The sequence below is a fragment of the Crinia signifera genome, chromosome 7, assembly GCF_055691185.1.
Source record: "Crinia signifera chromosome 7, ASM5569118v1, whole genome shotgun sequence".
In the NCBI taxonomy this organism is placed as follows: Eukaryota; Metazoa; Chordata; class Amphibia; order Anura; family Myobatrachidae; genus Crinia; species Crinia signifera.
In genome coordinates, this window is record NC_139223.1 from 27712210 (window position 1) to 27739658 (window position 27449).

Here is a 27449-nt window from a genome sequence, read left to right on the forward strand (position 1 = left end):
TTTAAAAGGTGCAGCAGCAAAGTAAAAGACTGCTGGACATTACTGGCTTTGCCAAGGCCTCAGAGCAGTAAAGCTGCGCCCTCTTCTGCCCGTCAGCTGCTGCCAGGTGGTAACCTATCCCAGACTACAAGAAAAAGAAAAGAGAAGTTTGCAGGAATTTATGATTTGCAACTTAAGTGGTTCCATGGAATTAGGCTTGGCATGACCACGCAGAGATCGTCCTCCCTCCCTCCCGTATTTACTCGTCCTGGTGCTTCCTCTTTACACAGGTAATTGTATCTTGTGTTCTTCAGGATCAGCCACAAACCAGAGCAGCAATAACTAATGGTAGACACGCAGTCATAAAGCATCAGCTAGTAAGCTTCCATAAACCTGTGGAGTTTTATTCCCGCCCACATTACGATATATATACGAGACTAACTTGACACTCTTCTTCAGGAGTCATGCGGATTAATATTTTCTGTGCATAAGTGAGAGACTTGCTGACTCAATGTGCAGCTTATCTGCAGCCGTCCGATAATTCATTTCGGCTTTTGTGATGAGCAATCGCACCCCCCACCACACCACACACACACACACCTGCACACACCTGTTCTGTGTCAGCATACTGACACACACGTGGTACACCTGCTGTCCTGACACACAGGAACAGGTCTTGCCGGTCCCACAAATGTCACTGAGATACTTGGCAAGAATCAGCACGCACCTGACCGAGCACAGTTTAATTTCTTCCTAAGAGGAACGAGAGGTGTTCTATAATTAGGGAGCACATATGCAGGGCTGACCTATATCTGAGAAGGTCCCGTACAGGTGGTCTACAGCTATGTACACACAGCGTGCAATGTGCTAGGCAAGTCTGATAGCCAAAATGGCCTAGCAAGGTTAGCCAGAATCGCACCGCGTGTACACCGAGGGCGATATCGATGTGCGGCACAGTGGCATCGCTATCGCCTGGCCAAACACACTTTCGCACACAAAGTGTACTAGGCCTAGTCAAAATCACCCATGGGCGTAGTCAAAATCAACTTAGTCAAAATTGCTTTGCCTCTGTGTGTGCGTCCCTTGGACTATACTGTTAAACATTATTAAGGGATTCATGACACTAATCTGCTTACAATTTATCAAAAATGATATTGGCGTCTTTAATGAATCCAGAGGATTTTGGTTTTAAAGAGTATAGGTGTTCCGCTCCTGTGCACATCCTCCAGGTATGCCAACCTTTATGGAACTGCAATCTGGAGGAGGACCTCAGCAACGATCAAAAGGGTTATTGGGTAAAGGGACCACAGGAAGCATTCTTCTGTGGAGGCGGCGCGCCGAGTGACAGCCAGGGAGGCGGCGCCTGAGTGACAGCCAGGGAGGTGGCGCCTGAGTGACAGCCAGGGAGGCGGCGCCTGAGTGACAGCCAGGGAGGCGGCGCCTGAGTGACAGCCAGGGAGGCGGCGCCTGAGTGACAGTCAGGGAGACGGCGCTAAGTGACAGCCAGGGAGACGGTACTAAGTGACAGCCAGGGAGACGGTAGGAGGTGACAGCCAGGGAGACGGTAGGAGGTGACAGCCAGGAAGACGGTAGGAGGTGACAGCCAGGGAGACGGCGCTGAGTGACAGCCAGGGAGACGGCGCTGAGTGACAGCCAGGGAGACAGTAGGAGGTGACAGCCAGGGAGACAGCCTGAACATCAGAGAACTCTGCTAATCCCAGTCACCTAACCAGGCGTACTAATGACACCTAGGCATTATTAGACTGGCCTCTCATTTAGGTTATGAGCTCAGCATCAGAACACGGAGGAGATTTAGGTCACAGACGGCAGAACAGCCTCTCCCTTCGGCTCACCCACTTTTATTGGCTTATATTCTCGCTGCTAGATATAGGGAGGAACAGCCGGGGAATATCAGGCAGAAGCGTTGCTATAAACTTGGTTTTGTTGGTCTCCACCCAGTCCTCCAAAGCTGGTCAGATAATCCCCCAAGTGCAGGGAGAACCTGGTCCATGTCCTGGTGTTACTGGGTCCGGATCACAGTCTGGATATGATTCCACGGCCTCTTACAGATCTTCCCTGAAGCTGTAACACTACTGTAAGACAAATGTCAGATATCGCGCCGCTCAGGGGGCCCGATTCAGCTGTGGCTGTAATGCCGACACAGCAGCGATCTTTTTCAGTGACGGAACTGCGAGGCAACCACCCACCAAAGCCATTGCAACGTTCTCAGCAATTGCGTACTTGCGACGCAGATGAGAGGATCATCAACTCCAGGAATACCTCCATGGCCACGCAGAATGGCCGCGGGAGCTGCGACTTTGGCGCCACGATTTATGCTGAAGAGATCGCAGTCGCGCGCCGAGTCACACCCCAAAAATGACACACAGCCATTTTTCTGTACACTGTCCTCCAGGTGAAGACGCTCGGGGGAGGCGGCCATGCAAAAGAAGTTACCACCCGCCAGATGATGGCGCTGGCTAACAAACTGTTAAAATAAAGACAGGACTCCAAGCTTGCTGGTACTTGTAGTTCTCATGCAAAAGACAATATTATCCTTTCAGTAATGAACTAGCATTTCAGCACTCACAACCCATGGGTGCTGGGGATAGCCCCGGGCTTCATCCCTGGCCTTACATGCCCAGGAGAGAGGGAACCCCTTTATTGGGGTTCCCCACTTCCCCAGGAATCCCCATCCTGGGCTGACAAGCTAGGGGGGGGAGGGATGCTTTGGCTGGGGGACCTCGTCATGTGTGACAACTTGCTGTGGCATTACACCCTTTTGGGGTTCTTTTGTGGGAGGAACATTAAAATCCTGTCCCCAACCCCAACGTTATTAATTCTTAATTCACCTGTATAATTAATTAGGATTCCTCAATAATAAATCCCCCTTTCTCCGAGCTGAATGTATTTTTTTCTGCAGACTGTCCCAGCAGACGAAGATAGGTGGTCTGCACAGAAATCGGACTTGTGTAGCAATGATTGGATGCAGCACCTGTGAGCAGGTCTGTGGTAGGATTCTACACCCTGATCTGCCGATGGCCGGGCGAATGTGTACCCAGCGTAACAGCCAGCCGGGGAAATGTACTTAACAACAGCTGTTACAGACTGCACAAGAGGCAGAGGAAGCCTCTGCAGCGCTAATCAACTTCTCTAAGTCACTTACGCTGATTCATAATCCAGGGGAGAGGGAGGGGTGTCAGACTATCCACCCCTGGCACGCCGGCAGGGAACGGAGCAGTACACAGCATACAATGCAGTATTAGTGTGTTTGTGTGTATACTTACTATAGTATTAGCGTGTGGATACTATATAGTGGGATGGTAGCGCTCTCCACGGAGAGGATTCCCCTAGCGCCATCCAGAAGGAGCAGTAGAATAGGGGACACAGAATACGATTCTATTATATCCTGTAAATGGAATGTATCTGGCTGATAGGTCAACAGTGTCTACATAGATAGGCAATAGGTCGACGTGAAGTGAAGCGAGCCACGCACTACACTTGGGGACACTTGCTCAGGTGTAGACATGGACACTAAAAAACCCTGAAAAACACATGTCGACATTTTCTTGTGTCGACCTCTTCCATACAAAAACCATTATTATTGCCGACATCTCCACCGAGAGCCACGGCCACTAGATCGACCCCATTTTGGTCAACATGCATTGGGTAGACCACTCAAGGTCAACACCTGAAATAGGTCGATGTGGCTAAAGTCGACAGGGTTGGAAGGTCAACCAAGCATTAGGACGACAATGGGAAGGTCAACAGTCAAAGGTTGACATGAGATTTCACGTTTTCTTTGAGCCGACATGTGCCGACATGCGGAATTTATACCCTACCAATCCCATTCTGGGAGAATATAATAGTGTGCCGAGTGCAGTGAGCAATGCCAGGGGACGTGGTACGCTTTGACAGCGCCCACGTCGACATTCAGAATGGGTTTTTTTTTTTTTTTTTTAAAGTCATGACTTTTGACCTTTCCATTGTCAACCTTCCAACGCCATGTTGACCTTTTCAGGTGTCAACTTAAGGCCTGTCGACTTAAATTTGGTAGCCCCAATTACCCATACCCTCCCCTGGCTACAGGACTTCTGTGCATCATGCCAGGGGTCTCCGCAGCTCACTCTATACCAGTGATGGCTAATCTTGACACTCCAGATGTTGTTGAACTACACATCCCAGCATGCCCTGCTACAGTTTTGCTATTTGGCCATGCTAAAACTGATGCAGGGCATGCTGGGATGTGTAGTTCAACATCAGCTGGAGTGTCAAGGTTAGCCATCACTGCCCTACACCAATGCTGCCAACTCCCAGAGCTGGCACCCATGACAGTACATCCACACAGCACTGCGCCAGCGCTATCCGCAGGTTCTAACCCACCAGCTGTTACACACACACATAACGCTGTCTGCAACTAGTAAGTAAGTAAGTAAGTATAATTTATATAGCGCACTTTCTCCAGCAGGACTCAAGGCGCTTACAGACATTAAAAAACAGTGCACATAATACAGAGGATGTTGGTGGTACAGTAACAGACATGTCACAGACAAAAGAAACCCCTGAGCACACAGTAAGCATAATGCAGGAGTGGTGCAGCATTTTGGATAATAACTTCCATGGGTTGTGTACTCCACCCTGACAAGGTACCAAGTGCGGCAGCCATTTTAGGCGCTTGCGTAGGATTACCCAGGGTGAAATAGATTATCCCTAAAAGAAACTACCCAAAATGGATGATTTCAATGTATACTCAGGTCCATGTATTTTTCATCCCATTCACAAGTGCACCAGATGAGGCAGCCATGGTGGGCGCACTACGAAGGTTACACTGTAAGGGGCGAGCCATACATTGGAAAGCAAATACTTCTGTAATAGTATGATAAACCCTGCACAGCAACATCCACGTGACCCACATCCTGCCCGCAGAGAAACCATCTGAGGCAACCAGCTTGGTGCACTGCATAGGTCAGTGCTGGCAGGGTGTGCAATCTGTGGAGGTACACAATACAGGAAAAGCACATGGTGAGGTAGATGTGTGCTGCAGGAGAGGAGGGGGGGGGAGAGAAAAGACATGAACACACATTTGCAGGGGACTGACACCTTTACAAGGGATTGATGGGTGAAGTGTTGGTGCATAGGCTGGCCCTGCTGCTTCCCCTCACAGCTCCATGCTCACGATGAGGGGTAGGGCTGGGGGTAGTCCAGGTGTTTTCAGCCGTAGGGGTGGTGGGCCTGGTCCACTCATTGCAAAGGTGAGTTGAGGCCACATGATGTTCCTGAGTTTTTTGGATATAATGCAGTCCTTCAGCAGTAATGATGGTTTGTTCTTTGCCTTCTGGTTTCCTTCGGTTTAACGCGGGTATAACGCTGCTATTAATTTAAAGATGACCCTTTATAACTAGACCCTTCAGACACTAGACCCCTAACGTCCTAAAGGACTGACGTCCCAAACTATACTCACTATATAAGCCTAAAAAAACATTTGTCCATCCTGAATTAGCTGCCCCTCCCAATACACCTCCCCCACCAGCAAAAGGTGCTAATCAGACCAAACCAATGTAAGAGCAGTAGCACTATCCTACCCCTCTGGCGGTTACTGGTGGGGGGTGCGCAGTAGTTATTTTGGGGGTCACTGGCACTCAACGCCCGAAGGGAAAACCTTAACTGAAAAAATGAAGTGGAAATTTCCTAACCGGCGTCGGAAAATAAGATGTAAAAGCAGAAACAGCCCCTGAAGGGCAAGTCGTGCTGCATTAAATGTGCTGCTAGTTAGAGTTTATCCTTAGTGCGATGGCTGGGAGATAAGACTTGGCCTGCTTAGTGATATCTATACCAGTGTGTGCAGTCTGGCGTGTGGAGGTCACACTGAGCACACTGCCAGCTATGGGATGCAGGCACCCAGCATCCCTGGGCTGGCTGTAGGTATGGGGTCAGTGGAAAGGTGGAGGTGGGAGGTGTAGGACATAGGGGGGGTTAGTCCAGGCCAATGGTTAGCCAGCAAGCACTGGAGGGAAGCTTAAGTCCTGCCTCTGTACTGGTGACGCCTTCACTGCCCCAGGCAAACAGCGGTGGAATAGCTAAACGATCACTTCCCCAGCCAGTATAGGAGAGCAGGGGAACGCAGGACACTGCAAGGGGGAACAGGAGAAGAAGTGAGAGAGAGAGAAAACTTGGATGAAAGAAGAAGAAGGAGGAGGAGGGGAAGAGTCTGGGAGGACAAAGGCAGCTCAGAAAAGTTTTGAAGTTGAAGAACTAATAAAAGGTGTGAAACAAGGAGGCGAAGAGTCAACTTGAAGGAGTCAGAAGTCCAGGACGTCACCCATCTGGATGTCATTTGGTTACATAGACCTGGGACAGACGGTAAGACGCTCTCTCTTGTTGTATCTTCTGCACATGATTGTATATGTACAACGCCGGTGTCGGCAGGCGTAATTACACAGCGCTGCACACACTGTCACCGCACACAGAACACACAAACAGAAGCAGGACAGGTCGTGGGACAGTGTCAACGACTTAATGCTGGTGTGACCTTTAAGGCACAAAGATAACACAGTGCTGTGGTGAATACACACACACACACACACTTCACAGATGTTGCTTCACCTGATGCTGCAGTACACACAACACACTGCCATGTAAGAGTGCAATGTGTTACACATCTATTGCAGTACAAGAGCATACAGCGTAGGTGGGACGGATGAGGGGCAGGTACAGCGCCCAGCAGGGATACACAACTCCTGTGACGGCTGAACAGCTGGGGCACCCGGCATTGTCACTGCTCCCAGACACCGCATTCTGCACACACTGCACAAATTAGCACCGGCACGCAGATATTTGGGGCAGTGGTGTGATGCCATGGTACACAGCAGTACATACCGACACATATTACACACAGAGTCCTTCTGTCTCCTTCCCACACACAGCGCAAGCTGGCTGTGCAGAGGGGGCGGCCTGGAAGCTGTACAAAGCTGGCATATGAACAGAGGGTATGCCGGGCAGAGCACAGCACCCCATTACAGCACAGCACCCCATCACAGTAACTCATCATAACAGAGCACATTACCTCGCCACAGTAGAGCACAGTCCCTCTCCACAGCAGATTACTCCCACCTAGCAGAGCACAGTAACTATACGGCAGTGCACAGTACCCCACCACAGCAGAGCACAGTGCTCATCCACAGTAGAGCACAATTCCCCACCAGAAGAACGCAGTTCTTCACAGAAGAGCACAGTACCTCACCAAAGCAGAGCACAGTACACCCCCCCCCCCCTTAGCAGTGCACAGAGCCCGCAATGACATAGAACCCCACAGAACCACATTGCAGAGCACTGTAGTACCCCGCGGCAGCGCACAATAACCTCCTACAGAGCATAGAGCTGCAATTCTCTATGGGTGCATACAGCACATCTGGGTTTGTGTTATACTGGATGAGATTCAGGGGCAGATTTATTAAGCTTGGTGAAGTGATAAAGCGTCTGGTTTTTATCACCGGCCAATCAGCTCCTAACTGTGAAGTTACAGGCTTGGTTTGAAAAATGATAGGTAGAAGCTGATTGGCCGGTGATTAAAAAACACACACATTATCACTTCACTGAGCTTAATAAATCTACCCCTCATTTCCCAGAAGAATCTCTTGTATATCTGCAGACTTTGCTATGATTACTGCGCGTCCAGGGATCTGACCCAATCACATCCCTGTCCTTTACCTCAGGTAACTATCCCCAGCCAGCCTGCACCTATCACATCTGTCCCATCACCCCCTGCTCCTCACAATCTATCTCAGCTCCGCATCCCATTCGCTCCCAGTTACTTCATTATTTCCATCTATATAGCCCATTACTTAATATTTCCTCATTCACTTCATCCCTCATTCCCCCCCCCCCCCGTCCTTTCCTCCATCATCCCTGCTCCCCATGAGCACCACATCACGTATGTACTTATTACATCACCTCATGCGCTCTCTATTGCCAGTATGGGACTCCGGCTCTCCCTAATAGATGTCCCTTCCTTACATCTCCCCATACTCCCCCTATTCCTGTGCAGGTACATCTCTCCATACTCCCCCTATTCCTGTAGAAGGTACATCTCCCCATACTCCCCCTATTCCTGCACAGGTACATCTCCCCATACTCCCCCTATTCCTGTGCAGGTACATCTTCCCATACTCCCCCTATTCCTGTAGAAGGTACATCTCCCCATACTCCCCCTATTCCTGTACAGGTACATCTCCCCATACTCCCCCTATTCCTGTACAGATACATCTTCCCATACTCCCCCTATTCCTGTACAGGTACATCTTCCCATACTCCCCCTATTCCTGTACAGGTACATCTTCCCATACTCCCCCTATTCCTGTACAGGTACATCTCCCCATACTCCCCCTATTCCTGTACTGGTACATCTCCCCCATACTCCCCCTATTCCTGTACAGGTACATCTTCCCATACTCCCCCTATTCCTGTACAAGTACATCTCCCCATACTCCCCCTATTCATGTACTGGTACATCTCTCCATACTCCCCCTATTCCTGTACAGGTACATCTTCCCCATACTCCTCCTATTCCTGTACAGGTACATCTCCCCATACTCCCCCTATTCCTGTGCAGGTACATCTCCCCATACTCCCCCTATTCCTGTGCAGGTACATCTCCCCATACTCCCCCTATTCCTGTACAGGTACATCTCCCCATACTCCCCCTATTCCTGTGCAGGTACATCTTCCCATACTCCCCCTATTCCTGTACAGGTACATCTCCCCCATACTCCCCCTATTCCTGTACAGGTACATCTCCCCATACTCCCCCTTTTCCTGTACTGGTACATCTCCCCATACTCCCCCTATTCCTGTACAGGTACATCTCCCCATACTCCCCCTATTCCTGTACAGGTACATCTCCCCCATACTCCCCCTATTCCTGTACAGGTACATCTCCCCATACTCCCCCTATTCCTGTACAGGTACATCTCCCCCATACTCCCCCTATTCCTGTACAGGTACATCTCTCCATACTCCCCCTATTCCTGTACAGGTACATCTCTCCATACTCCCCCTATTCCTGTACAGGTACATCTCCCCATACTCCCCCTATTCCTGTACTGGTACATCTCCCCATACTCCCCCTATTCCTGTACTGGTACATCTCCCCATACTCCCCCTATTCCTGTACTGGTACATCTCTCCATACTCCCCCTATTCCTGTACAGGTACATCTCTCCATACTCCCCCTATTCCTGTACTGGTACATCTCCCCATACTCCCCCTATTCCTGTACAGGTACATCTTCCCCATACTCCCCATATTCCTGTACAGGTACATCTCCCCCATACTCCCCCTATTCCTGTGCAGGTACATCTCCCCATACTCCCCCTATTCCTGTAGAAGGTACATCTCCCCATACTCCCCCTATTCCTGTACAGGTACATCTCCCCATACTCCCCCTATTCCTGTACAGATACATCTTCCCATACTCCCCCTATTCCTGTACAGGTACATCTTCCCATACTCCCCCTATTCCTGTACAGGTACATCTTCCCATACTCCCCCTATTCCTGTACAGGTACATCTCCCCAATACTCCCCCTATTCCTGTAGAAGGTACATCTCCCCATACTCCCCCTATTCCTGTACAGGTACATCTCCCCATACTCCCCCTATTCCTGTACAGATACATCTTCCCATACTCCCCCTATTCCTGTACAGGTACATCTTCCCATACTCCCCCTATTCCTGTACAGGTACATCTTCCCATACTCCCCCTATTCCTGTACAGGTACATCTCCCCATACTCCCCCTATTCATGTACTGGTACATCTCTCCATACTCCCCCTATTCCTGTACAGGTACATCTCCCCATACTCCCCCTATTCCTGTACAGGTACATCTCCCCCATACTCCCCCTATTCCTGTAGAAGGTACATCTCCCCATACTCCCCCTATTCCTGTACAGGTACATCTCCCCATACTCCCCCTATTCCTGTACAGGTACATCTTCCCCATACTCCTCCTATTCCTGTACAGGTACATCTCCCCATACTCTCCCTATTCCTGTACAGGTACATCTCCCCATACTCCCCCTATTCCTGTACAGATACAGCTTCCCATACTCCCCCTATTCCTGTACTGGTACATCTCCCCATACTCCCTCTATTCCTGTACAGGTACATCTCCCCCATACTCCCCCTATTCCTGTACAGGTACATCTTCCCCATACTCCCCCTATTCCTGTACAGGTACATCTCCCCATACTCCCCCTATTCCTGTACAGGTACATCTCCCCATACTCCCCCTATTCCTGTACAGGTACATCTCCCCATACTCCCCCTATTCCTGTACTGGTACATCTCCCCATACTCCCCCTATTCCTGTACAGGTACATCTCTCCATACTCCCCCTATTCCTGTACAGGTACATCTCCCCCATACTCCCCCTATTCCTGTACAGGTACATCTCCCCATACTCCCCCTATTCCTGTACAGGTACATCTCCCCATACTCCCCCTATTCCTGTACAGGTACATCTCTCCATACTCCCCCTATTCCTGTACAGGTACATCTCCCCCATACTCCCCCTATTCCTGTACTGGTACATCTCCCCATACTCCCCCTATTCCTGTACAGGTACATCTCCCCCATACTCCCCCTATTCCTGTACAGGTACATCTTCCCCATACTCCCCCTATTCCTGTACAGGTACATCTCCCCCATACTCCCCCTATTCCTGTACAGGTACATCTCCCCATACTCCCCCTATTCCTGTACAGGTACAGCTTCCCATACTCCCCCTATTCCTGTACAGGTACATCTCCCCCATACTCCCCCTATTCCTGTACAGGTACATCTTCCCCATACTCCCCCTATTCCTGTACAGGTACATCTCCCCCATACTCCCCCTATTCCTGTACAGGTACAGCTTCCCATACTCCCCCTATTCCTGTACAGGTACATCTCCCCCATACTCCCCCTATTCCTGTACAGGTACATCTTCCCCATACTCCCCCTATTCCTGTACAGGTACATCTCCCCATACTCCCCCTATTCCTGTACAGGTACATCTCCCCATACTCCCCCTATTCCTGTACTGGTACATCTCCCCATACTCCCCCTATTCCTGTACAGGTACATCTCCCCATACCCCCCCCTATCCCTGTACAGGTACATCTCCCCATACTCCCCCTATTCCTGTACAGGTACAGCTTCCCATACTCCCCCTATTCCTGTACAGGTACATCTCCCCATACTCCCCCTATTCCTGTACAGGTACATCTCCTCATACTCCCGCTATTCCTGTACAGGTACATCTCCCCATACTCTCCCTATTCCTGTAAAGGTACATCTCCCCATACCCCCCCTATCCCTGTACAGGTACATCTCCCCATACTCCCCCTATTCCTGTACAGGTACAGCTTCCCATACTCCCCCTATTCCTGTACAGGTACATCTCCCCCATACTCCCCCTATTCCTGTACAGGTACATCTTCCCCATACTCCCCCTATTCCTGTACAGGTACATCTCCCCCATACTCCCCCTATTCCTGTACAGGTACATCTCCCCATACTCCCCCTATTCCTGTACAGGTACAGCTTCCCATACTCCCCCTATTCCTGTACAGGTACATCTCCCCCATACTCCCCCTATTCCTGTACAGGTACATCTTCCCCATACTCCCCCTATTCCTGTACAGGTACATCTCCCCCATACTCCCCCTATTCCTGTACAGGTACATCTCCCCATACTCCCCCTATTCCTGTACAGGTACATCTTCCCCATACTCCCCCTATTCCTGTACTGGTACATCTCCCCATACTCACCCTATTCCTGTACAGGTACATCTCCCCATACTCCATCTATGTGGATCTGCTATCACACCCAAGTGCAACCACAGTAATGAAAGGTGTCTGTGCAAGAGAATTGTGTGCAGGTGGAGTTCCCCAGTACAAAAGGGTCGACATGAGTTTTTTGCGGTTTCTTCAATTTTTTTGGACTTTTCATATTTAAACATCTGTTTGGATTGGGAACGGTAATGTGCGCTGAGCAAAGTGGTAGCAGGGCAAGGCAACAGGCCCAAACTCATGTCAATGTTTTTTTGTGCTGACCTTCTGCATGTTAACAATTTGGCTTGTGTTGACCTTTTGTCAATGTTAACTTTTTGGTGTCAACCTATTGATTGTCTACATAGACACTGAAGACCAGGGGTGGCCAAACCTGTACTCAAAATCTACCAGCAGTTCATGTGTCACAGGCAATCTGTGGAGCTGTAGTAGGAATGAATGAATGCAGCAGATTTGACAATGACTACAGCTGTGCACCAGCTAGGTGACCTGGGCAGTGTGACAGTTAGTAATGACTACAGCTGTGCCCCAGCTAGGTGACCTGGGCAGTGTGACAGTTAGTAATGACTACAGCTGTGCCCCAGCTAGGTGACCTGGGCAGTGTGACAGTTAGTAATGACTACAGCTGTGCCCCAGCTAGGTGACCTGGGCAGTGTGACAGTTAGTAATGACTACAGCTGTGCACCAGCTAGGTGGTCTGGGGAATGTGACAGTTAGTAATGACTGCACCTGTGCACCAGCTAGGTGATCTGGGGAATGTGACAGTTAGTAATGACTGCACCTGTGCACCAGCTAGGTGATCTGGGGAATGTGACAGTTAGTAATGACTACAGCTGTGCACCAGCTAGGTGATCTGGGCAGTGTGACAGTTAGTAATGACTACAGCTGTGCACCAGCTAGGTGATCTGGGCAGTGTGACAGTTAGTAATGACTACAGCTGTGCACCAGCTAGGTGACCTGGGCAGTGTGACAGTTAGTAATGACTACAGCTGTGCCCCAGCTAGGTGACCTGGGCAGTGTGACAGTTAGTAATGACTACAGCTGTGCACCAGCTAGGTGATCTGGGGAATGTGACAGTTAGTAATGACTGCACCTGTGCACCAGCTAGGTGATCTGGGGAATGTGACAGTTAGTAATGACTACAGCTGTGCACCCGCTAGGTGATCTGGGGAATGTGACAGTTAGTAATGACTACAGCTGTGCACCAGCTAGGTGATCTGGGGAATGTGACAGTTAGTAATGATTACAGCTGTGCACCAGCTAGGTGATCTGGGCAGTGTGACAGTTAGTAATGACTACAGCTGTGCACCAGCTAGGTGATCTGGGGAATGTGACAGTTAGTAATGACTGCACCTGTGCACCAGCTAGGTGATCTGGGGAATGTGACAGTTAGTAATGACTGCACCTGTGCACCAGCTAGGTGATCTGGGGAATGTGAGTTAGTAATGACTGCACCTGTGCACCAGCTGGGTGACCTGGGAAATGTGACAGTTAGTAATGACTGCACCTGTGCACCAGCTGGGTGACCTGGGAAATGTGACAGTTAGTAATGACTACAGCTGTGCACCAGCTAGGTGATCTGGGGAATGTGACAGTTAGTAATGATTACAGCTGTGCACCAGCTAGGTGATCTGGGCAGTGTGACAGTTAGTAATGACTACAGCTGTGCACCAGCTAGGTGATCTGGGGAATGTGACAGTTAGTAATGACTGCACCTGTGCACCAGCTAGGTGATCTGGGGAATGTGACAGTTAGTAATGACTGCACCTGTGCACCAGCTAGGTGATCTGGGGAATGTGAGTTAGTAATGACTGCACCTGTGCACCAGCTGGGTGACCTGGGAAATGTGACAGTTAGTAATGACTGCACCTGTGCACCAGCTAGGTGATCTGGGGAATGTGACAGTTAGTAATGACTGCACCTGTGCACCAGCTGGGTGACCTGGGAAATGTGACAGTTAGTAATGACTACAGCTGTGCACCAACTAGGTAATCTGGGAAATGTGACAGTTAGTAATGACTGCCTCTGTGCACCAACTAGGTGATTTGGAAAATGTGGACCGTTGGTAGATCTCAAGGACTGATTTGTTCAGCCCTGCTGTAGACCTTTCCATCCAAGCCCATTCCCCTTTCACTCCTGCACAGGCACAGTCTATCAATGGGCAGGAGACAGAGCAGGACTGATAAAGTTGTGGGGTTCAAAATTACTAGGGAGAAGGGGCTACACATATGGGCCAGGTCACCCTATCTGCCAGCACTAACACCAAGCTCCTCACCTGACAACATCCAACATTACTCAGAGGCTGCAGCCGAGCCAAGAACAGAGTGATAATAAGAGGAATCAGGAAACCCAGCATTGTGCAGGTCAGATGGATCCAGACAACAACGCCTAGTGTGTGTGTGTGTGTCCTCAGTCTCCCTCAGTGGCTCGGTTACCGGATCACGGCCACGGAAGCCTGTATGCTACTATGGTGGGGGGGAAGGGGGGGGGGGGGGGGGGGTCACACAAGCAGACTAGGGTCCACTGCCGGGGTCATGCACGCAGCAAGCCACAGTGTTAGCGCAGGAACTTCAGAGCAGCGATGGCCAGTATCGCACAGCCAATAAGAGAGCAGGGGTCACATCTTGAAAGCCTTACATCCCCTGGGACCCCATGTTTATTTTTACGCTGGGTGTAATAATACAGCTGCCAACTCGTAGCCTCATCCCAGCCTCTGTGGCTGGACCGCGGGAGTGGCGATAATTACAGGCTGGGTGGGGCAGGCAGCAAGTGAAGCTGAGCCCAGAATGGTTTGGGCTGGGAGGAGAGGAGAGGAGCCCCCCCCCCCCCAATAATTTGTTTTTCAGTATGCAAAGGCACAGGCTTTAATCTCTATGAGGCAGATGTATTAAGCTTGTTAAAGTGGAAGGTGATAAGGCACCAGCCAATCAGCTGTGTTTGAAAAATGACAGTTAAAAGGTGATTGGCTGCTACGTTATCACCACTGTACCAGGCTTAGTACATCTGCCCCTATACCCAGTGCAAGCCAACACACGTAAAGGAAGCAATGGCTGGACACTCTCAGATACTGCATTTACAGCCTTTAGCGCTATAGCGTTTGTTGGACTACAACTGCCAGCATGCACTGCTCAAAACTTTTCTTTAATATTAGCCTGGGAGCTTGTTGGCTTACCCACAGACTAGTACCAGCTGCTGTTCTGCAGGCACTAGGTTATAGCGAGCAGATAACAGCTCAGCCCACCCAGGCTGTACACATTCCTACCTGCTGCTCTGCACGTGTGGGGTAACATCAGTTACTTTGCTTCTGTGGCAAGCGGGGGCTCTCTAGTTGTTGTGGTACTACAAGTCCCAGCATGCCCTGCCGTACTACGGTCACGGTCATTGCCTTATGCGGATCACATCACCACATTCCATCAAGGGGATATAGAAAGTAGTATTTATATCTGACTTCTGTCAGCTGGGAAGCATATTGTTAACGACACAATTATTTGTATTAAGTGCTTCCTCACACCCCGCAGTTTATTCTGGCACTGTTCCGGCAAAGCTGCTCTGTTGTACTTTCTTCAGTGGCATTAATGCGTGTGACGGTCCCTGCCAAACGTCTCTCCTCTGCAAACAAACATGGCTGTACCTCAGTGTTTACCCAGAGGCCTTAGCAGCACCTCCACCCACTGATTTGTATAAGATCTGTGTCATAGATCTCGCTAGATCTAACCATCCAATCTTGTGTACACAGCTACATATTTTCTCATTTCCAAAGAATCAGATACCTTTGTAAAAGTGAAAATGTAATCTTTGTGAGACTATGGCTATAGTGCTTACACTGGGGTAAAGTGTAGCATTTCTGTCAGACTGCTGGAAGGCAATACTGCGCTAGTACCTCAGAAGTAGCAGGAGGGAGTGACAGTAGACTGTAGCTAGCACTGGCTCACATATATCTCTGTACTTGGCAGAAACTCTGCTGGGAATCAGAGAAAATAGTTCCACGAGTCAAGTGCCCGAGTGCAATACAGAACGTCATGGGGTTGAATCCTAACTAAGATTTCCCATTTTCAATGTTCCAAGCATCTTACACTATACAATTAGCAACCCCAGTTGGCAAGGAAGGCGTTAAAAAGACAGGGCCACAACAGACGGAGCATCATCGCCATAAAGCATTAAGGGCTGTGTCCCAACTCCTTCTCATTAGCAATAACAGCGAAAGAGGCTTCTCCTCCGCAAGATCTTTATAAAGATTTAATAACTTAAGCAGCTGTGATTTTACGGCCAAAACATACAGCCAGCTGCTGTATAGACAGGTAGGGCGTCATTAATGGAGGCCATGACAATAGGGCAATGCATCACATAGATAGCGAAGGAGTAGGCGGCTGGAACTCATCCTAGCTCGCTTATAATAGGCATTGTATTGCAAAGTCTTAAGAAATCACAAAGCATAATTCTATAGACTCGCCCCCAGGGCTATAGTGGGTAATATGTTATGGTTACTAAATACATAAAGTGCAGCACTCTGCAGATGTACAAGTTCATGCAAGATACTCTGCAGAGGCACCCTAGCTCATGAGGTATTGGTGGGGACTTGTATGTTGTGCCAGCTGTAGGTAACAATCACATGGCTTACATATGGTATGTAATATACATAGGGTGATTGGATCTTTTCTATTTATTTTTTTATTTCAAGTAAGTAGAACTTTATTGAAGTGTAAAAAACAGGGTTATGGATATCACTGAGGTGTGAGGTATTAATGCTTCACATTTACGCCTGCATACACTGTGCAGAGTTGCCCAAACTCTGCCATTGCAGTACAGGTCTTAAGGATATCCATACTGGACCACAGACTTAATTAGTACCTCAGTCAAATTGACTGGGCTATCTGGACTCAAGCACGGATATCCTTAAAACCTGGACTGTAATGGCAGAGTTTGGGTAACTGCAATATTCTATAGAATACAGTCCATCAACTCGGTAGAAGAGAGTTTGCCCTTCATCCACACACCACGGCGTCGGCCATTTTGTGAACTGGACCTAAAGAAGCGTCAATTCAATGGACGCTCCCGACATGACAGAGGCACGAGGTACTACTGTACTTCTGTGTCAACTAATATGCTTTAAAAAGACACACAGTTTTTCTGTGGGGATACGCAGTACGCTGATGTCCGCAATGTGCGATACTTGGCTGTGAGACACCAGTAGGGTCCCTATAACAGGATGTTATGATTTCATATGCTAGACTACACGTGAGAACCTTGGTCCGCTCTGTATAGATGTTAGTACAGGAAAGCTCCGCAAATACATTTGCACTAGACCTTAGGTGCAGGAAAGCTCTGCATAAACCATGGCACAGGAAAGCTCTGCATTGACCAGGCATGTCCAAACTGTGGCCCTCCAGCTGTTGTGAAACTACACATCCCAGCATGCCTTGCCATAGTTTTAGCATGAATAGCAAAACGGTGGCAAGGCATGATGGGACTTGTAGTTTCACACCAGCTGGAGGGCCATAGTGTGGACATGCCTGGCATAGACCATTGGTGCGGCAGGAAACAGTTTGCAAGACGCTCTGCAGACCTGATTGCTATTGATGTGCCGTGTTTCGCAGGCCAACCAGCATCGGACGCTTAATGATCTGACACAATGTCACTGTCCTAAAGTTTATTCTTCCTATCAGTAAAGAGTGCCCTGCAGATCACTGACCCCTCCGATTTTGCTATATTAACCGATCACCTCCCATTAAATTCCAGCGCCCGGATCAGCTCAGTGGTTAAACATTCCCACACGAGCTACTGCTTAGAAGAAACAAGCTGGGATTTCTCCAGTTGTTTATGTACAGTCCATAATCCCGGATGACCATATCCACTAAGTGGCACAATGTCACATTATAACTAATGTGTTTCCCTATCACGCATGTGCTGCACACGTTACATGTTCCGGATTAAAGCGCCGACAGCCGCTAAATAGACGGTCAATATTTATTATTATTATTACCAGTGATTTATATGGCACACACATATTCTGCAGCACTGTACAGAAAATATATGAACATTCACATCAGTCCCTGCCCCAGTGGAGCTTACAGTCTATATTCCCTACTACATGTACACACAGACATTCTAGGGTTAATATGGTGGGAGCCTATTTACCTACCAGTGTATTTTTGGATTGTGGGAGGAAACCAAAGTACCCGGAGGAAACCCACGCAAGTACGGGGAGAATATACAAACTCCACACAGTTAGAGCCACGGTGGGAATCAAACCCATGACCTCAGTGCTGTAATGTTAACCATTACACCGTCCGTACTGCTCAATAGGTTGACACCAAAACATTGACAGTGACAAAAGGTTGACACGAGTCTGTAAAAGTGGTGTCTCTTGGTAAGGGGGCGTCCAGACTTTGCACCAGATCGGAGTGATCCTGTTAGAGCGGTGTCTCTGGGTGGTGGTGGGGGGGGGGCACACAGCCAGACTTTGCACCAGATCGGAGTGATCCTGTAAGAGCGCTGTCTCTGGGGGAAGGGGGGGACACAGCCAGACTCTGCACCAGATCGGAGTGATCCTGTAAGAGCGGTGTCTCTGGGTGGTGGTGGGGGGGGGGACACACAGCCAGACTTTGCACCAGATCGGAGTGATCCTGTAAGAGCGGTGTCTCTGGGTGGTGGTGGGGGGGGGGACACACAGCCAGACTTTGCACCAGATCGGAGTGATCCTGTTAGAGCGGTGTCTCTGGGTGGGGTGGGGGGGTGGGGTGGGGGGGTGGGGGGGGGGGGGGGGCAGACTCTGCACCAGATCGGAGTGATCCTGTTAGAGCGGTGTCTCTGGGTGGGGGGGGACGGACACACAGCCGGACTCTGCACCAGATCGGAGTGATCCTGTAAGAGCGCTGTCTCTGGGGGAAGGGGGGTGGGGGACACACAGCCAGACTCTGCACCAGATCGGAGTGATCCTGTAACAGAGGTGTCTCTGGGTGCGAGAGGACCAGACTCCTCACCACAAGGTCCCTCGTGTCCTGACCTGCACATTTAGCCTGGCGCAGATGTCCCCAGACAGGCAAGGGCAGGAAGAGTGACCCAAAGTAAGATTCCTAGGGACAGAAAGCTGGATTACAATGAGACTCCCCCCCCCCCCGGGCACTTATATAACAACCCAGCAGAATGCGGTTTATAGCTGCACATCTCCTATAGCCACAGGAGGAATGGCGGACACACACCTGGAAACACACAAGGATATATAGGCCCATGTCATTTATTGCTGCATTTCCTCATAGGCTTCCAATAAATGAACTGCTGCAAAGATATCCACACAGAGCTCATACCATAACAGATCTCTTCTTTATTCAATGGGTTTTACTTTCTAGGAAAGTGCAACTGTAAAAACGTCCAGGAATGGATAGAAACCAATGAGACGACAGCTTTGATAGATCTAGTGAAAGCCAGACAATGAAAGCAGACTTGTGATTGGCCGTTTACAGTTTGTCAGAATGTTTGTACTTTCTCTGTACCAGATAATCCCCGGTTTATTACATGATCACCTAGACGCTGCATTACTAGTAATATAATTTATTAGTCAGACACTCCCGTTGCCGTGGGACTGCAAATCCCAGCATGCCACAGCTGTACGGAATGCTAAAAGTGCTAGCAAGGCATGCTGGGATGTGTAGTGCCAGGCGTTGCCACCCCTGTCCCAGAGCACTGTACGATTTGAGGGCTTTATGCACCACAGGGGTAGTATTATTATTATAATTTTATTTATAAGGCGCCACAAGTGTTTCGCAGCGCCGTACAAAGGAACAATACAGGGAGACAAAGCTTGGCATAACATTGAATAAATAACAAAAATACAGTACAAATAAAGAGCACCACAGATCAATACACATTACAGCTTGGATATAAGTAGTGAGGACTCAATCAACATATAACTAGAGGCTAGATGCCAATGATGGAGATGAGTATGCAGACGAAGATGGTCACTGAGTGTTGGATTATAGGAGAGCTGTGAGTGACATGTGAAGAGAAGAGGGCTTTGACAACAGGAGGGAAGAGGGCCCTGCTCAGAGGAGCTTACAATCTAGTAGGAAGGGGAGACAGACAGATTACAAGAGGTGCACGCGAGTGGGTGGTGGTTAGATAGCAGGATGTAAGCAGGCAAGGGGTCGGAGAACCAGCTGGTTTATGCAGTGGAAGGGTATGCTTTGATGAATAGGTGAGTTTTCAGTGCCCGTTTGAAGCTTTGGAAGGTCGGGGAGAGTCTAATGGAGCGAGGGAGTGCGTTCCACTGAAGGGGTGCAGCACGGGCAAAGTCCTGTACTCTAGCATGGGAAGCAGTGATCAGGGTGGAGAGACGACAGTCGTCAGCCGACCGTAGAGGGCGGGAGTAGAAGTGTTCACAAGGCTTACAGACATATAATGCGGTCACAGAAGTCAGGCTATAGGAGACCTAGTTAAAACGTCCAGGCTGCATTTACAAGAAGGGCGTGATACTTGGGTGAGTTCCCTCCAGAGTCCTTCTCTTTAATGAGACGGCGACTGTGTAACACTGAGTAAGACAGGTGACTAAGGGTAGTCACTATTTCCCAAACCATGCGGGCTTATCGCTGTAAGGTTAATATGTATGTTTTATTAGCAGCGTCACCCTGCCAAGCCCAGAGATAGCGTACTGCTAAAATGTTTACCACTACATTTAGGTATCAAACCTTAGCGAGAGATAAAGTACCACATATATATATATATATATATATATATATATATATCAGGCATGTTTACATTTGCGCACAACGTGGCCGTGGTGAACTTAGCCATTACAGCCCTGTTGAAGAAACTGAGGGGTAGATTTACAAAGCAGTGATAAGGGAGGAGAAGTCGCCCATGGCAACCAATCAGCACTGAAGTAACATCCATAATTTGCATAATATTAAATTATACAGAGCAGCTGATTGGTTGCCATGGGGCAATTCTCCTCTGGCTCACTTCTCCTCCCTGATAACTGCTTCGTACATCTACCCCTCAGTTACCAAGGGGCAATGTCTTTAGAATGTAATCTCTCATGAGCAGGGCCCTCTCCCCTCATGTGCAACTATCTTTATTTACCATGTACTCATCCTAAATTGCCTTGTACTGTAAGTCATTGTTTTTGCTCATTTATGTGATCTGTTAGGCGCTGCGGTACCCTTGTGGCGCCATATAAACAAAAACACTAATACCGCCTGCGCAGTGGTAAAACGCACAAGATATGTTCCGCAAAGAAACGCCCTCTCAGATTTGTGCACCTCAGCGTAGCTGGGCAGCTGTGATTGGACAGAAAAGTGAGCAGTAAAAAGCAGCCCATCCTCTGGTGGGGACAGGTAGACAGCGAGGGGCTGCAGAAGAAGGAAGGTGGAGGTTCCAGCAGTCCAAGCGGGAGTGAACATTACATGACTGGACCAATGCTTTGGTTATGTACTAAGTGACACAGGGACGGATGCTGTGACGCAGGAAGCGGCTGCTCAGTCAGAGGGACTGGATGTGTGGGGTGAGGCTGAGTAAGGAGTCGATGATGACACAGAGGTAATAGGCTTGGGGAACGAAACCGATTGGGATGTACCAAGGGCATGGGTCCAAGTAGACTGTAATAATAAACACCTCTAATTCAGACCAGATTAGTTGGACAAGAAAAGAACTGAGAAAATGGGAACAGCACGTTTTAGAACAATAATGAGAAGCATGCCGTAACCCATAGCGACCAATTCAATGTTTCTTTCTATAAGTGAGAACCAAGACAGCCGTCATATGCCTGACTAGCCTGTAGCATGCGCTCAGTGGTAGCAAGGCTGAAACTGTGAGGCTTTGACTGGGACTGGGAGGAAGGAGGAAAGCAGCATCTGGGTATTGTGTGTGTAAAGTTTACTCCTGACAGGATGACACTCTCCCCCGCCCCATTTCTCCAGACACACAAGCCTTGCATGCCCCCCTGATAGCAATTACCCCACTGCCCCTCCTCTCAGCACCATCTGCAACATCTCTGCACCTCTTCCTCACTATCCCCATCCATTCTCCAGCTCTCACCTCTGCCCCCCCTCTCACAGCTGCACATTCCTCAGGATATTACCTGCCTCCTACTGACCCTTCCTTAACTCTGTCAGTGCAGGCTCAGATACAGACCCACACACATCTATCCGCCTGATCTGAGGTGCACTCATGTAAGACTGCTTCCATGCAATGCCTGCTCTCGGGATCTGCAGGGTAATGGCAGGGAATCTCACGTTCTGTGTGCACACAATTCAGCTTACAGGGGACTGTAGAAGTGTGTGTGTGCGAGGCAGGGACTACAGAAGTGTGTGTGTGCGAGGCAGGGACTACAGAAGTGTGTGTGTGCGAGGCAGGGACTACAGAAGTGTGTGTGTGCGAGGCAGGGACTACAGAAGTGTGTGTGTGCGAGGCAGGGACTACAGAAGTGTGTGTGTGCGAGGCAGGGACTACAGAAGTGTGTGTGTGCGAGGCAGGGACTACAGAAGTGTGTGTGTGCGAGGCAGGGACTACAGAAGTGTGTGTGTGCGAGGCAGGGACTACAGAAGTGTGTGTGTGCGAGGCAGGGACTACAGAAGTGTGTGTGTGCGAGGCAGGGACTACAGAAGTGTGTGTGTGCGAGGCAGGGACTACAGAAGTGTGTGTGTGCGAGGCAGGGACTACAGAAGTGTGTGTGTGCGAGGCAGGGACTACAGAAGTGTGTGTGTGCGAGGCAGGGACTACAGAAGTGTGTGTGTGCGAGGCAGGGACTACAGAAGTGTGTGTGTGCGAGGCAGGGACTACAGAAGTGTGTGTGTGCGAGGCAGGGACTACAGAAGTGTGTCTGTGCGAGGCAGGGACTACAGAAGTGTGTCTGTGCGAGGCAGGGACTGTAGAAGTGTGTCTGTGCGAGGCAGGGACTACAGAAGTGTGTCTGTGCGAGGCAGGGACTACAGAAGTGTGTCTGTGCGAGGCAGGGACTACAGAAGTGTGTCTGTGCGAGGCAGGGACTACAGAAGTGTGTCTGTGCGAGGCAGGGACTGTAGAAGTGTGTCTGTGCGAGGCAGGGACTACAGAAGTGTGTGTGAGCGAGGCAGGGACTACAGAAGTGTGTGTGTGCAAGGCAGGGACTATAGAGAGGGGACTATAGAAGTGTGTGTGTGCGAGGCATGGGCTACAGAAGTGTGTCTGTGAGGCAGGGACTATAGAGAGGGGACTATAGAAGTGTGTCTGTGCGAGGCAGGGACTACAGAAGTGTGTCTGTGCGAGGCAGGGACTATAGAGAGGGGACTATAGAAGTGTGTCTGTGCGAGGCAGGGACTACAGAAGTGTGCCTGTGCGAGGCAGGGACTATAGAGAGGGGACTATAGAAGTGTGTCTGTGCGAGGCAGGGACTACAGAAGTGTGTCTGTGTGAGGCAGGGACTATAGAGAGGGGACTATAGAAGTGTGTCTGTGCGAGGCAGGGACTATAGAAGTGTGTGTGTGTGTGAGACAGGAACTATAGAGAGGGGACTACAGAAGTGTGTCTGTGCGAGGCAGGGACTACAGAAGTGTGTGTGAGCGAGGCAGGGACTACAGAAGTGTGTGTGTGCAAGGCAGGGACTATAGAGAGGGGACTATAGAAGTGTGTCTGTGCGAGGCAGGGACTATAGAAGTGTGTGTGTGTGTGTGAGACAGGAACTATAGAGAGGGGACTATAGAAGTGTGTGTGTGCGAGGCAGGGACTACAGAAGTGTGTCTGTGCGAGGCACAGGGTGTAGTGCAGTGACTATAGGAGCGTGTCTGTGTGGGGCACAGGGTGTAGTGCAGTGACTATAGGAGCGTGTCTGCGAGGCACAGGGTGTAGTGCAGTGACTATAGGAGCGTGTCTGTGCGGGGCACAGGGTGTAGTGCAGTGACTATAGGAGCGTGTCTGTGCGAGGCACAGGGTGTAGTGCAGTGACTATAGGAGCGTGTCAGTGTGAGGCACAGGGTGTAGTGCAGTGACTATAGGAGCGTGTCAGTGTGAGGCACAGGGTGTAGTGCAGTGACTATAGGAGTGTGTCTGTGCGAGGCACAGGGTTTAATGAAGTGACTATAGGAGCGTTTCAGTGCGAGGCACAGGGTTTAGTGCAGTGACTATAGGAGCGTGTCTGTGCGGGGCACAGGGTGTAGTGCAGTGACTATAGGAGCGTGTCTGTGCGGGGCACAGGGTGTAGTGCAGTGACTATAGGTGTGTGTCTGGGAGGCACAGTGTGTAGTTCGGTGACTATAGGAGCATGTCAGTGCGAGGCACAGGGTGTAGTGCAGTGACCATAGGAGCGTGTCAGTGCGAGGCACAGAGTGTAGTGCAGTGACTATAGGAGCGTGTCTGTGCGGGGCACAGGGTGTAGTGCAGTGACTATAGGAGCGTGTCTGGGAGGCAGAGGGTGTAGTGCAGTGACTATAGGAGTGTGTCTGCGAGGCACAGGGTGTAGTGCAGTGACTATAGGAGTGTGTCTGCGAGGCACAGTGTAGTGCAGTGACTATAGGAGCATGTCTGTGCGGGGCACAGTGTGTAAAGGAGCTCGCCGGAGTGCATGTGAGGCAGTGACTGGAGACAGGGGTTAGGTGTCAGCCTCCTGCGCTGGGCTGTGTGGCTGGAGACACAGCCTTTTATCTACATGATGTTTTAGAAGTGACAGATAGGGAAGGGGGGCTGACATACCACTAGGGGCTCTGTTTATACACACAGGGCATGGCCTGACAGGCACAAGCCTTTCTTGTGCTGAAGATGAAAGGTCACCTAACCATAATGATAGGGGTACAAATACCAGGATATACTGTTAACCATTTCACGTCAGCACATGTCATGCTAGCACTGTTTGTCTATGTTCATGCTCAGGGGGCTTTTTATAGCCTGTGATCACAGTACTGTGTATTAATAACCCCCCTTTTTTTTCTCAACAGAATCTGCAACATGTACTATCTGCTGTTCGCCCGGACTGTCCTGCTCAGCACAGCATTCGCCGTCCTCACTGAAGGCTGCCCAGACAGCTGCCAATGCAACCAGCCGCTGACCATCTTCTGCACGAACCGCAAGAGCCCCAGCTTTCCCCGCAGCATACCCCAGAACACCATCAGCCTGTACCTCTTTGAAAATGGAATCAGTTTGGTGGAGGAAAGCAGCTTCTCCGGCCTGTGGGACCTGCAGCTCTTAGACCTGTCTCATAACAAGCTGTCTAAGCTCCCCGGAGGGGTCTTCAAAAGCCTGGCGAACCTCAGCAACCTGGACCTTTCATCCAACCAGATCAGCGAGATCTCTGCAGAGACCTTCCAGGGGCTTAGCCGACTGGAGAGATTATACCTCAGCGAGAACCATATTCGTAGCATCCACCCAGATGCCTTCAGGGGCCTGGAGAATCTACTAGAGCTCAAGCTGACCAAGAACCAATTGGTAGTCACCCCGGCCTTCTCTCTCCCCTACCTCTTGCTCCTTGATCTGAGTTATAACGCAATTCCTGCCATCCAACCTGGGGCATTCCACGCTAGCAATATTGAGACTCTGAGATTGGCTGGTTTAGGCTTGAAAGAGGTACCAGCAGATCTTCTCAGTGGCCTTAAGAATCTCCATGACCTGGACCTATCGGACAATCAGCTGAGCAAAGTGCCTGCTGGTCTGCGTGGCTTAACCAAGCTCAATCTTGCTGGCAACACTGCGATTTCTCAGCTTCAACCTGAAGACTTTTCTGGTCTTACTGGATTACATGATTTAGACTTAAGTGGGTTAAGCCTGCGCACTTTGCCGAAGGGACTATTCCAATTTTCATCACGCCTCCGTGGAGTCAGCCTGGCGCAAAACCCTTTCAATTGCGTGTGCCTGTTAAGCTGGCTAACAGAGTGGTTGAGGGTCAGCGGGGTTGCCCTTCTGCGCTCAGAAGAAACTCGTTGCCACTTCCCTCCCAAAAACGCTGGCAAGATCTTGCGTAATCTGCAGAGCTCTGAATTCGGATGCCCTGTTCCAACAACGGTTTTTGTGCCAACGACCATAGCGCCCAGCAGTACAGCTGCACCAACTACACCCACCAAGCCTAGGCCAACGCATGTTCCAACCACTAGCACTACCACCACGCTTTCCCCGTATCACCCAATGGATGAGGAACTTACTCCACCCACTCTATATGACCAACTGTGCCCCCCTCAAACCTGCTTAAATGGTGGCTTCTGCCGCTTGGACTCACTCGGGGAACTGGAATGCGACTGTCCAATTGGATTCTATGGGATGTACTGTGAGATGTTGACGCTTACCCCTGTAGAACCTACAATGCAGCTGCAAGTCCTTGAAGCGACTAGCAGTTCCCTCAAAGTGGACCTACAAAGCTACATCCAAAGTAAGAAACACATCCCAGGGCTTACGCTGACGGTCAAAAATCTCTCTGGACCAGACCATCGGCCATTTACGTACCAGCTGCCCCCAACACTCCAGCACTACACGCTGATGGATCTGGCTGCTAACAGCACTTACAAACTCTGTCTTGGGACCATGCTTGATATCAACCCAGAGACTGAGCTCTGTACCGAGGCTCAGACCACAGGAGAATCTCCAAAGCATAGTGCCCACATCACCCACACCCAGGAGGGGAATCTGACTTTAGTCCTGGTGCCTGCTGTCGCTGCCGGAATCCTCCTCTTGGTGGTCATAGTCAGCGCAGTCTGCTATACGCGGAGACGCAGAGAGAAGGCGCACACAGGGGAGAACGGAGGTCCTCTGGAACTGGAAGGTGTTAAAACCGTATTTGAAGAGAAGGAAGAGTTAAAGAAACTTCCCGAGAGTCCAAACGGTCTGGACAGAGGGGTGGAGTGCGATGAGCCTCTCATGCACCGGGTTGCAAATAACAATGATGCACCTTCAGGTCGGATTCCGCGCTCTTACTTTTAGGCCTGAGACTGACGCAAAACCTATGGACCCTTACACACTCCCAGTACCAGGCAATAGGAATTCCCAAGATACCTTTCATATGGGCTTGTCTGAGCTTGCTGGGAGTCCTGCCGAGATGACAGCTGTGCTGTCTAGGCTTTTCGGGCAGAGGACAACAACTGATGAGCAGGGGTAATAAGCGGCTACCGCTTGCATGATCAATAACATTAAGGAGTCTGAAATGCCCTACGGCCAATGGGGTCTTACTAACGGCATTGGAGAGACAGATGTTTCTAAGCTGGTCAGGCCCAGACTCAGGCAGGAGAACCCGTGCCCTAAAAGCACTGGTTGGTTCGTGCCTACAGGCCACGCAGGGACATTACAGCCTAGAAAAACGACTTACAAACCTTCTACGACGGAGGGGCACTTACATGACTGGACAGGACAGCATTTCATTACATTGTAAAGACATGAACCTTATCCTAATGAGAATGAACAATTACATTTCTCCTGACAAATGAACAGGTCATGGGAATTCGGGGATGGCGGGGTACAAGGCGCCGATTGCTGGACAAAGTGGCACCAATCCGTAATAATTGTCCGCCATGTAATAAATATTGATTCTTTTTAGGTTTTTGTATTTATTTGTTTCTTTTCTGTCCGTTACTCGAGCAGCCTAGGGTTCTGTGATGACCTAATGGGCAAGACATTCTGGCCCTCGGAGTTCCACCTTCCCCGGAGATCTGCTGGCTGCAGCATACGCACCCAGGGTAGATTGCTTTGCGGACCCCGCTCA

General features: G+C 49.9%; 2 protein-coding genes across 2 annotated transcripts in view; one reads left to right on the forward strand and one right to left on the reverse strand.

Moving 5' to 3' along the window:
- CORO7 (coronin 7) overlaps positions 1 to 27449 on the reverse strand; it is a 98087-nt gene that overhangs the window by 29819 nt on the left and 40819 nt on the right. The window lies entirely within an intron of this gene.
- On the forward strand, positions 6029 to 27283 carry VASN (vasorin). The gene is made up of 2 exons (XM_083152674.1): positions 6029 to 6336; positions 24706 to 27283. Exon 2 carries the CDS (start codon positions 24716 to 24718, stop codon positions 26672 to 26674), a length of 1959 nt encoding a protein of 652 aa, XP_083008800.1. The 5' UTR covers positions 6029 to 6336; positions 24706 to 24715; the 3' UTR covers positions 26675 to 27283.

Bases quoted from the DNA above. Each gene is read 5' to 3' on its own strand.
- VASN (XM_083152674.1), top strand. From the start codon at position 24,716: ATGTACTATCTGCTGTTCGCCCGGACTGTCCTGCTCAGCACAGCATTC.